This window comes from Lygodium microphyllum, chromosome 4, assembly GCF_053477565.2.
Source record: "Lygodium microphyllum isolate KBCC chromosome 4, Lygodium_microphyllum_v1.1.10, whole genome shotgun sequence".
In the NCBI taxonomy this organism is placed as follows: domain Eukaryota; kingdom Viridiplantae; phylum Streptophyta; class Polypodiopsida; order Schizaeales; family Lygodiaceae; genus Lygodium; species Lygodium microphyllum.
Window position 1 is genome coordinate 53,316,384 of NC_141138.1, and position 12,691 is coordinate 53,329,074.

At 45.5% G+C, this 12,691-nt stretch overlaps 1 protein-coding gene across 10 annotated transcripts in view; it reads left to right on the plus strand.

Annotated features, from left to right (window-relative positions):
• The window catches only part of UVR8 (Regulator of chromosome condensation (RCC1) family protein), a 167,518-nt gene that overhangs the window by 20,986 nt on the left and 133,841 nt on the right, over positions 1-12,691 (plus strand). For all 10 annotated transcript variants that reach the window (XR_015690568.1, XM_087675982.1, XM_087675984.1 and 7 more), the window contains one exon: positions 629-815. Coding sequence is in view for 9 of the 10 variants with exons in the window: in XM_087675982.1 (XP_087532108.1) it covers positions 629-815 (187 nt within the window). In the remaining variant the exon portion in view is untranslated. The remainder of the gene's footprint in view (positions 1-628; positions 816-12,691) is intronic.

A 12,691-nucleotide genomic window follows, 5' to 3' on the forward strand; every position in this document is an offset into this window, starting at 1 on the left:
TTTGAGATTTGGGCCTTCTAATAAGTGCTTGGATACTGTTCATTGTCATTGCAATGTGGTCACTAACATGCATTATAGCTGAGCTTGCTTTTCATCTTCTATTCTAATTTAATTTCTTGTTCATATTAGCATTTTAACTATAAAGTTACTGATGGATTCTAGCAAGACTTACTGTGTAAATAAAAGAATTAGAAGCTGGGTTCTTGTTTCACAGGCCATTACAGGTTGTGGGGTTGGGCCATATTGTACTTTATTTAGTTGATGTCTGTAACTCTTTGATTTCCCAGGCACATATGTGCATGGATGAAATTGTGCTAGGAAAGGACTTTTGGGTTTTACTTTTATAAACAACTGTCGTTTAACTGTTCCTTTTACATGCATCGAGTTGAAGACTTTGTGCTCAAAGCAGGTCACTTGGTATCCTGATGTGATACGACTGCCTCTTTTGGCTCTTTTTTACATCCCACACTCTCATGCTTGGGGGTTGTCTTTCCTTATGCCCATTTGGGTTTTTCCATTTACAAGGCCTGTATTGTATATTTTCCCTGAGTTGTAGTTAGGCTGAGGTTTTTATTTAAAGAATTCTCTTCTCAAAAAAACAATTCTTTTTTGTGCTTGTTTTTGGCAGCTGGAGACATTGTTTGCTCATGGGGTCGAGGGGAGGATGGACAGCTAGGTCATGGTGACCCTGACGAAAGGCACTCCCCAACAATCATCAGTTCTCTTGAAGACTCTGATATTACTTCTGTTACATGTGGTGCAGATCATACAACTGCCATTTCAGATACAAGATTAAGGGTCTATAGTTGGGGTTGGTATGTGCTGTATTTTCTACACATAAGATATATGTTTGTCTGCTTGCGTGTTTCATGAGGTGCTTTTGATATGCTTTTCCTATGCTTTCCCCCCTTTGTAACAATTAGAAGGGATAGGAAGTCTATATCCCGGCTGCATCTTTGATAAATCCCAACTATTTTGTGTCAAACATCATATATCCCTGCATAGTCGATGGTAGCGATAATAAAAACAATGTCCCTAGAAAGCTGACTTACATGGATTGCATATTTTAGAGGATTTTTGTATCCATTTTGAAGGTTTTAAGGCATAAGAGAAATCAGAATCCGGCTGATCCAATTGCGCAACATTCAGAGTTTAGATATTCTGTTCTTTTGTGTGTGTGTGTGTGTCTCCCACAGTTTTTGTCTTAACCTGACTGAGATCTCTAACATTTAAAGAGTAATCACAGTGCAAGGGAGTTGTGAGGACGTTGGATTTTTTGCAGTATGACATGTACTCTAATGGTGAGAGCATCAATAATACCACTTCAATTTCATGCACATATTGAGGTGGGCTTTATGTGGCATCAATGTGCTTCATGAATGCAAGTGTTCACAGTGTTTAATTGCTACGTAAGCTTTGAGAGCTGTCTGTTGTGTTGTGTGATTGCTTTGTTCTCCACATACCTTGAGTGGTGGTTTATGCATTGCACCATAGACCTGTGTGTCTGCACACTGAGCTGTACCTGATCACCAACAGGGTTATAGGTTTTCTTCTTCTTCTTCTTCTTCCTAGATCTTAGGGACGAGCTCTCATCATCTCTCTAGAAGTGAATTTTGTTCTATAAGCTTGGATGTCAACCAGCAATACCCTCAACCTACCGGTTCGGTACATTAGCATTATGTCATTTCCCAACCATAAGCTCTATTATGACTTGGTGGTGTACATTAGTCACTCTCTATCTTTTCAGGCTATGTAGGTTTTTAGCATTGTTAGGGCAGCCACTTCAGGCCTATCGATGTTCTTGCCTTTTACATGTATAACCTATATATAGGCATCATCCACTTCAGGCCTCTGGATGTTCTTGTCTTTTACATGTATAATCTATCTATAGGCATCATCCAAATCCTTCGACTTTTTGGCTTGACATCTCGACGTGGGTCATTTCCTTCTCTCCAGGGCTTGGTGGGCATAGCACGAGTGTTTACCACGCAAGTACTCCCAACATTTGTCTTTTTCAGTAGCAATGTAGCTGGGGGTGTTTTTCAGCTAGCAAAGAGCAAGTATCATACTCTCAGCTGGAAATGATCGGCAGCAGGCAAGTTTATCTTATATTTTCATTAGTAAGTAGCTTGTTGACCTGCTCAGAAAAGTAGACAACTAGCAGGAGGGGCAGGAGCTGGAGACAATCTAGCAAAAGAGAGTCTTTGATAGCCATGGACCACATTTTTCATTCTTTGTTTCTTTCCATTATTATGTTGAGCCTCTAAGACGGCCTTTGACTACTAGTACTTGCCTTTGGTCCCTGACACTCTCATCCCCTCTCTAGCTCTTCTTACTACCTCTATCCCCAACATCCTTGGAGGTCTCCATGGAGGTGTATATAAGAGGCGAACTGCTCTTCCAATGCACTCAAGTAGCACTCTGATCTTTGTTGATAACCATAAGCCAGATTTTGCTTTGATACTGTCCACTATTGTATTCTAGCCACACCAAAACAGCCCTCAACTTTTGCAACCAGCATTTGGCTGTGGTTCTTGACACTATCATACCTCTGTAGCTCCTCCTCCCACTTGTCTTCAAAACAGAGAGAGAAGAGAGAGAGAGAAAGACATAGTAAAATACAGAAAATTTGCAATGAAGAATGCTGAGTAAGGAAGTGGATATGAACACGCGTGCAAAGCGTATGTCTCCACCTCGAAGATCTCATGAGCTGTGAATCTCCAAGTATGTGCAGCAATCTCCATGACTAGAAATCTGGAATCCCATGATTAGAATGTATCTATTTGTGTGCTGAAGGCAAACAGTAAATAGCCTAAAAAGAAATATTAAAAAAATGTTGTCGGCTACATTTAACACAGTCGACAATACCAGCCTGCTGTTCGATTGTATGGAAAGCCTGTTCGATTGCACACGTGGCGTATGAAGCTGTTGATGTGGCATCACACGTGTGACCTGTCCCAACGTTGCCATGTGGCATACCTGTAATAAATGTGATTGATGAATTGTACAAAACTGCCACATGTCACCCATAGTGCACACAACTGATGAAATTGCTCTTAAATGCTTGATTGATAGGAAATGCATATATACATAGCCTATCTCTGAAGAATGGCTGTCTTGGGGATGACAATCTCTAACACCCCCTCTTAGTTCTTGGACGGGGCATGAGGCTGAGGGATTTGGAATGCTGCCGAAGTAAAGCTTGTGGAAGCACCTTTGTAAACAAGTCTGCAAGATTGTCCTTTGTCTTGCAGTATACTACATCAATAGTCTCATCTAGAAGCTTCTCATGAATGAAATGGTATTGAATCTTGATGTGCTTCGATGTAGCATGAAACCAGGGTTTCGGGCCAAGGCAATGCAAGTCTCATTGTCACATTGAAGAACAATAGGATCTATTTGTGGGCAGCCAAGCTCCTCCAATAACCTGTGAAACCACACTCTCTCACATGTGGTAGAAGACGCCGCTCGATACTACGTCTCAGTCAAAGATAGGGCAACCGTGGGTTGCTTCTTGCTACTCCATGAAACAACACCAACACCCAAGGTAAAGCAATAGCGTGCCGTGGATCTCCGATGATCCACATTGCCAACCCAATTTGAATCACTCCAACCTGTAAGTACCAAGCTTGTATCACCTGTACCTGCTGGATAATAGATCCCGAAATGGGGGGGGGGGATTCTCCCTAAGGAACCACAAAATCTGTTGAGTAGCTTACCAATGCACCATGTTGGGCTCACTCATGGACTCGACCGGCACACCTACAACATAACGTAAGTCAACTTGAGTGTTGAGGAGCCATATCAAGGATCCAACCAACTGCCAATAATGGGTAGCATCCGCCAAAGGAGAATTGGTATGAGGCTTTTCAGTTTGGATCCATAGGGGTGATAATAGACTTGCATCCCTCCATTTGATACATAGTCAAGAGCTCCTGGACATACTGTTGCTGGAGAGAAAGATCCCCCTTGGAGTTTCATAGATCTTATAACCTAGAAAAAAGTGAAGAAGTTTCATATTTGTCATCTTGAACTTCTCATGAAGTGCTCTCTTCGTCAACTCGACCATCCGGGCATGGTCACCTGTCACAATCACATTGTCCACATAAAGGATAGTCAACACACGACCTCCATCCGAGATGTGTAGATAAAGCTGTGCGTTGGCCTTGTAATGTTGATATTCCAATCTCTCTTGGAGGAACAAGTCAATCTTTTTTCTCCAAGCATGGGAAGCTTGCTTAAGGCCATAGAGGGCTTTCCTCAACCTGTACACGCTACCATCAGAAGAACCGAAGTCGGGAGGTTGCTCAACATAGATCTTCTTCTTCAACTCCCCATTCAAGAAGGCAGAATTCACATCTAGCTTATAGATTAGTGAGCTCCTATGGCTAGGCAAGGCAAGAAATGTACAAATAGTAGCTATCCAAGTTGTAGGGGCAAAAGTATCATGGAAATCAATGTTTTGGATGATATGCCAAATCTTTAGCAACAAGGCGGGCCTTGTGCTCGTCCAACGTGCCATTACTGCGACACTTGGTCTTGAAGACCTATTTGACTCCAATTACCTTTTTATGAGAAGGCTTAGGCACAAGATATCGAGTGATGTTTCTCTCAATTGACTCCAGCTCCTACTCCATCGCTTTCCGCTAATGATCATGTTGGAAAGTCTCCTTCATGGAGTTAGGCTTTCTGTCCTGTATGGTATGAGTCATCAAACAATAATTAGTATACACAAGCTCGGTGAAATGTGCTTGGTTCCTTTGAGAATGCTATGGGCTGTTTTGCGGTTGCCGCTCCTCAAGGACCTACTCAATTCTTGTATCACGAAGAGTGTCATGTGCCCAACGAGGAGGAGTCCAGATCTCTCCTTGTCGTTCTCCGTCTGTTCTGTCCACTGACTGCTAGGGCTCAATCAGAGAGTTCGGTTGTGGAGAAACAAGCTCCTCATCCCCAAGAAGAATCCGCAAGAGGCATGGGCTCTAGAGGTATAGACGTTGGCACCTAACTATCTCTTGGATCTCCAAGAACGGGGTGCTTCTCACTACCTTTTGAGGTTGGAACTTTCACAAACTGAACATTACGGCTCGTATAGACATCTTGCTTAACGAGATCATACAATCAGTAATCTTGGGATTGCAAGCTATAGCCCACAAACACCTGTTTTTAAGAAGTCGCTTCAAATTTGTTACATTGTGTTTTCGAGATGTGAAGATAGGCGTCACACCTAAAACCCCGAAATAAGAAACATGTGGCTTAGATCCAAAATATGCTTCATTGTTCAGACGTTTGCAATCACACCTAACTCAGCCTCTTTGTATGAGGCAATTTTGGGATTAGGATATGCAGACAAACTCAATCCCATAGGCACAAAAAGGGAGATTGCTAACTATTCAACAACTATAAACCATTGTACTTGACTATTACTTTTTTATATATAATGAATGCAATATCGTAATGCTTTCCTCTTTCAGTTAGTGGACTGACACAAAATTGTGTTTATGAGTCCAAGTCTTCATCTTGGAACCTAATTTACTTGTGTAATAGGTCAAGTCTTTGTCTATGTCATCATGAGCTTAATCTTCATTTTCTATCCACCATAACTTCTGCCATGCTCTAGATCATGCGTCTTTTGACATTTTGACCCTCATAAGATGTCATAACAACAATGGAAGTAGGTAAAGGGAGCTACAAGCTCAACCCCCGAGACCTACGGACCGCTAATTGGTCAAGCGTTTCAAGACGAGCGGCCATGGCTATCTCACATAGCCGACACGCCCTCCCTACTTATGGGGTGTAGTGAGCTTACCTTGATACCCGATCGAGTACCCTCCTCTCCCGTGCACGCCGGTAGCTCCACGATCCTTGAGGCAAGCTCAAGCAACCTCAATCCCTCTCCAACAAGCTCTATCCTCCATATCCGCGCGAGACGAGAAGAGTAGAGAAGAGAAGAAAATGAAGAGAGGAGATGGGGAGCCTCTCCTCCTCGATTTCTCACTGTCACACACTCACTCTCTCACTCCCTCACATAGTGTTGCAGTAAACATTACCCCCCTCCTAGCCGAGTGCTAGTCCCATGGCACTGATGGGTGGTAGCTTGGAAGGTGGTAGGGTTGGTGGCCGGATGGCCTTTTGAGTTTGTATACATGTCCTTGTCAAGGATGGTGTTGGAGGGATTCATTCTTAAAATTGAAAATGGTGTTGAATTGGGTCCCTCTGGAAAGGTGTCTTGACAAAGATCTGCTTTGTCTAGACAAAGATTTGCCCTTGAAATTGAAAATAGTGTTGGGGCGAATCCATTGGTTGATGTGCTTTCTCCTTGATACGGCCCGATCTTAACTTGCAAGGCAAAGTTGTGCACTTTCTAAGGGGTGTGTCTGCCTCTCTGTGGTGTATGCAGTGCACATGGCGGTGGAGCTGGAAGTTGGGTCGAACCTCGAACCTTGGGCAAGCCACGGTGTTGTCCCACACTTGAGGACCCAGTTCGTGCATCATCATGGATACGATGCAGAGCTTAGGGTGACAGGTCTGGTACTCTTGTCCGTGATGTGCCCTAAGTGTGAGGTGGGGAAGGGGCTAGGTGGAAACCCTAGGTGCAATGAATGTGGCACTCAAGATATTTCATGGGGAGCTCAAACCTTTACTTTTCTCTTTCTTGCACCTTTTTGCCCTCTAGTGTCCTCTTTCTTTTCATTCCTGGTACTGGTCTTTTTTTTTCTCTTTCTTTCTCTCTCTCTCTCTTTTTTGGTTTTTTTTTTTGGATGACTTATTGATAATGGCTGCGACTGGAATACAAAAAGAGTTCTTATTCTATATTCCTATCATCCTCGGATGGTCCACGAGGTGGCTTCAGGCACTTGGTCAAAAATGCGCGGCTTTGCAAATATTCTTTGATGCTAGCTCTTACCTTCAGAGGTGTTGATGACAAAAAGAGATGGTTACACCTCGTGAAGCGGGTATTGCTCATGTCTTCTAGGATTTTTGTGCAGGAGGGGAGTAAGGTTGCCCTGATCATGAGCCTAGCCATGGCGGGACTATCGATGCCTAAGTTGATGTAAAAAAAGAGCGGGCGAAGGTGGGCTTCCTCAAGTGCAGGCTTTTGCTTAAGCAAGAACTCAATGAGCCTAAGGTAATTACAGGTTACTATAAATGTCGGGTTTGGACATGAGGAGAAATCCTCGAGGAAGCGGTTGATGGATGGGAGGATATCCTCCAATCTAAAAACCAAGCATCCCTCGGGAGTCCGTGCATCGACATTTGAGATTGTTGGAAAGTCTAGGGGCCCATGCAGGCTCGTGTCATGGTCGACTCCATGTTTGCGGGGGTAAGGCATGTAGATGGGGTCGTTCCGCTCTTCAGGCAATGAGCTGCAGAAAGTAGTCCAAGCATCAGAGTTGGCATCCCAAATCCTCCTCCTTGACTTCGGCTGCGCATCGTAGCCTTGGACAGTCTTGGGAACCCGGTTCACCTTGTCTTGCCAATAATCTGTTGGTTCCTGTCTCCATCTGGTAATCGAAATGTTTCTCTCCTCTATCCATCTGTTGGCAAGGTCATTAGCCATTTTGTTGATTCTTGCCACCGTCTCCAAGGGTAGAATACGATCCAAAGCTCGTGGATAAGAAAGGACAGCTCAAATGGTCGTGTCTGGAACTCCCGCTGTTGCCATATAGCCAACTCCTAAGACTAGTTGACGAGATGGGGTTCCTCGTGTATCGGCATGGGCTCTTCAGGGAGTTGCTGTGACCGTACTCTCGCTCTCCTTTAGGCTTGCTCCGCAAGCTCTTGCCTTCTTTTTTGGGCTACTACTAAGTGTTTAGGAATTTGTGTCCCTTCTGGCTCTTCGGGTGGCAATTCAGGCAGGGGCGGACTGCGCTCTCTGTGCTGTTCTTCCTCGAATTCTTGCTCAAAGTCCGGTCCCTCTTACATGGCTTGCTCTATCGTTGGCTGGTCTTCAGGTGGTGGCTGTTACACTTGTCCTCCAAACCCTAGTTCCTTGAGCTCGTCAATGGAAAGGCCGGCTTTCCATAGGTAACTGTATTGTTGTGCCGCAGTAATACCTGTGCCGGTTGGAAGGCTGTGTTCTTGAAGGCCGTATCTCAAGGCATGAGATGTCAATTCTAACTTTCTCTTCATCCTTTCCATTGAGTCCTCGCCTTCAACTTGGGTGACATTCAGCACCGTGCTCAAGAAGACTTGTCTCTGAGTGTTTGAGCACACTTCAGCAGCCTCTGCTCTTGATTCCGCGAACATTTTTCGCATTCACTCGTCGCCAGGCGTTCTGTTAGTCCACGCACTCTTTCGAAGCTGTGCTGCTCCCATTGCCGTGCCTTTTTTTCCATCTTTTGCCTTCCCTCCTCCATTTTTCGAAACAACATCACTATCACCTGTTGCTGCTCATTCACTAAGTCTAGCATTTGCGTCTTCTCCTTATTGCGGCGGTTCAGCTGCTCTTCTGCTATTTTCCTTCCTTGTTCTGCAATGGTAAATTGCAGTTTTGCCTTTGTGAATCTCTCTGAGAGTTCTTCTCGGATCTGCTCACGGCTTTCTAACTCTGCCAAGTGCAGTCTTCTTTTTGTTATTGCCATAGCCATGAGAGCTTCCACATCGCTTTTTGTGTTTTCCAAGTCATCTTTTAGCTCCTGTGTGCTTCGTCTTGTGGCATCTTGCCTTTCTTGCTCTAGGACTTGGATCTCTCTTTCTAGTCTTCCTTGCTCCTCTATTTCATACCACAGCCGGAACGCTAGGGCGTCCTCTTGCTCTTGACGTTGCTCTTCCGACTCCTGGCTTTCTTCTTGGCAGTGCTTCTCCAAGCGAGCGGTCCTTCCGTTATCTCATTATACTGCCGAATTAACATTTGCTGACTCTTTAGAAGAGCTAGTGCATCCTGTTTTTCCTCCTCCAATCTTCGCCTCAAATGATCCTCACTCTCTTACTCTCTTTGAGCTTCCTTGGTCTTGGCATCCAATCGCTCTTTTAGGGCCTTAAGCTCTTTTTGATGATCTGCGGCTTGCTTGGACACGTTGAGCCTCAAAGCTGTCGAGGTTTCCTTTTGAACATCCAGCTTCCAAGACTGCTTTCTTTTTCTCTCTGGCCTTGCTCAATTGAGTGAGGAGTTCAGCTACATATGCGTTGTAGTCTGCTGCTGGTGACACTGTGAGAGGGGCCGTAGTGGTTGATGCTTCTAGCTTCTGCCACTTGGGTTCTTGCCGTGATTCTACATCTGCTATGGCTGGCCTCTTTGTTCCTGCTTCGAGAGCAATCTCCGCCACTTTGTTAGCCGGGAGCTGTATCATTGTCATTAATTGAGCCATGTCTAGAGCTGGCACCAACTCCTGTGTCGTGGTGGGTGTGGTTTCAGTTGGGAGTGGCACAAAGGAAGAGGGGAGGGGGTGCAGTGGAGCCTTGTCCTTTCCTGCAACCACCGGGGCTGTTTTTACACTCTCACGAACTCGAATCTCATGATGCAGGCTCAGTGGGCTTATCTCTCCCTCTCCGTGGGTCTCTTCCACGGACCTGTGAGTTGCTTCTGCCAAATCCGCAGCTTCCTTTCTCCTCATTTCTTCAGCTTCATCTTCAGCTCTTCTCTTCCTCTCCTCCTCGGCTCTTGTTGACTCTTCTCTGATCCTTTCAAATTCTTCCTCTTATTTTCTCCTTCGTTCCTCCTCCATTCTCTTGGACTCTTTTTGTGCTCTTTTCAACTCAGCTTTCTCTTCCTTGCTTAATCTTTCCTTCTTCTATTCTTGGATCTTAGCAGTCTTCGCCTTTCCTTGTGCCCTAGCTTCGGCTTGAGTGGATGGTGCTTGAGGCTCTTCTCTATCACTCATGGTGCGTTCACTGGATCTGCCTTCCTCATGGTGCAGTGGCTAGGAGGGTGCTACTATCTCTTCAATTCCCCCCTGCTTCCTTGGTGGCCTCTGAATAATGGCCGTTAGTACACAACCTTATCTGATGGTAGAAGCCTTGGTAGAGGGCTTCTTGCGGGCTGATCTCGCTGTAGAGGTTGGGGACTCTCCTCTAGCTGCTGCTGTACCCATAGCAAGGGCCTTTGCTGCTGTCTCGATGGTCTTTATGATGAACCCGTTCCAGTCCACTTGCTCAGGGGACCCTGCCGCTATGCTTTCCAACACCCCCTGCTTCCTTGGTGGCCTCGTGAATAATGGCGTCAGTACACCACCTTATCTGATGGTAGAAGCCTTGGTAGAGGATTTCTTGCGGGCTGATCTCGCTGTAGAGGTTGGGGACTCTCCTCTAGCTGCTGCTGTACCCATAGCAAGGGCCTTTGCTGCTGTCTCGATGGTCTTTATGACGAACCTGTTCCAATCCACTTTCTCAGGGTACCCTGCCGCTATGCTTTCCAACACCCCCTACTTCCTTGGTGGCCTCGTGAATAATGGCCATCAGTACACCACCTTATCTAATGGTAGAAGCCTTGGTAGAGGACTTGTTGCGGGCTGATCTCGCTGTAGAGGTTGGGGACTCTCCTCTAGCTGCTGTTGTACCCATAGCAAGGGCCTTTGCTGCTGTCTCAATGGTCTTTATGACGAACCCGTTCCAATCCACTTTCTCAGGGGACCCTGCCGCTATGCTTTCCAACTTCGGACATTGATCCTATTCATCAAAGCATCGTATCTCTGTCCTGAGAAGAGGGCGTGGACCATCTTTGCTTGCATCTTTATTTCCGGGTTTGGGATGTCTGCCAAACTTACTTCATTCACTGTGCGCACCTCACTTCTGTTCATCCCCAGCATGGCATATACGTCTCTTCTATGATGCTTTACAGCCTTGGGGGCCAAGTTAAGGGCCTTTTCCACCACTTCAGCATTAAGCGGTACCTCCACCTGGTGGGCAATATTCCCTCTTCTTATTGTCACTGTGCCATTGTTCCTACGAGCATCAAAACTCCTCAGGAACTCTGCGCAAGCACTGTAATCCACTGCTTGTCCCACTTTCTCCACATACTTCCGGAGAGTACTTTTATCCACTTGCTGCTTTACTGCTAGCTCCTCTAGGATGGCTTCGTCCAGGTTTAGAGTGTGCTGGAAGGTGAACTGATTAAATCCTCGTGTCTCCACACCTATCCTGTACTTAGCTTGTTCTTCTTCTGTGAACTGAAGCTTACCGCCTTTTTCCTGTCCTGCCATTGTGGGTACCTGCCATGCAACAATACCCATAATTAGTATTGATGGGTTAGGCAAGACTGAATTATGGCATTATGAAAGAATTGAACAATTAGAAAAGCTACACAAGAACGTGAAATTTGAGAAATAACAAACTAAAAGAATAGACATGAATTTTCCAAGTGTGCTTTGCTTTTAGGTTTTTATGCGTAGTTCAACTCTTCATTATGTTTTTCCTTTATGTTATGTTTTCTTGATCATCTTACCCCCTCCCCCTCGTGGAAAGATGAAAATCCTTCCTAGGATTGAATAGGACGAGGCAAGGGCGTTAAAGCACAGCATGGCGTGTTTAATTTGACAATAGCCACAGGTAGAAATTTGGGTTGTATTCCAATTGGGCATGATGGTCAAGTTCATGCGGTCTAATGAATGATGCTTGCATAATATACGTTAGGACAGTGTGTAGCACATCGCTAGATTTGAGGCGGCTAGCAACGTGTAGCTCTTCTTTTGTAAGGACTTGGTCGATGGGCCAATAAATGGTCGCCAAGCATTGTTACGCAGGATGGCCATAACCCTAAAAAAAGTAGGAGCTACGCATGTGGAGTCATATTCCGCAGGCTTGATTGCGCGTCTCTGCTCGGCATTCGTCATAATTTGGCAACCTTTTCGCTCCCATTGGAGGCGTAAGGCGTACCATTGCTGTAAAAATGAAGAGGTAGAGTTGGCAAGACTTAGGAGCTCTTCAAGCTCTTGGATTGGTTCAGAGCTGGTAGGCTTTCAGTATGAGGTCAGCATCCTGCCGATGATTGCTTGCTCCTTTGAGACCACCGCTAGCGATAAGCTCAACTGCAACCTTGGGGAATTTGATGGTCACGAGCTCGTACTCTTCCGAGGTGCATGGTAAAGCACGGACTTTAGAAGCAAGTGGCTCGGCTCATAAGTTCGGGCGAAGGTTGTGAATGTGTTGTCCAGCATTTTAATGCAAGTAACCAAGTTATCACCTGAATTGGCAGCAAGGTCCTTGGCAATAGCAAGAAATGAGGGTCGCTCATATGAAGGCCTAAGACTTGTTGGTGGCTGCGGTGGAACATAACTAGATGGATGCATTAGCGATGATGTTCCGCTAGATTGCTCCTTGGGATGAGCATCCGCTTGGAAGGTTAGTTGTGTGTCTTGCGGCTTGGAAGACGTGCAACCTTCATCGTGAGTTGCTTTGAGCATGCAAGAGTCGGTCGCATTAGATGATTGCGGGACATCTAGGTGTTGCGTAAGTTGATAGGTTTGTGAGATCTCGAGAGACATAATGGGTTTAGGTTGCACGGGCCTGATTGGTCGAGTCTCTAGAGACTTTGCTCTGGCATCAATAGTGGTTGGTTTAGAGCAAGCGGGTTGCGGCTTTGGCCGATAGATGGGCTTAGGTTTTGGGGCTTCAGCCTTTGTGGTTGTCATAGATTTGACAGCTTGGGTCTTAGGTATGGCTGGTGTTTAGTGAATACGCTGCTTGAAGTAGGTGTGGCCGCAAGCTGTGTAAGGGGTTTGTTCTTAAGGATTGATGTCTTGGGCACCCAGATCCA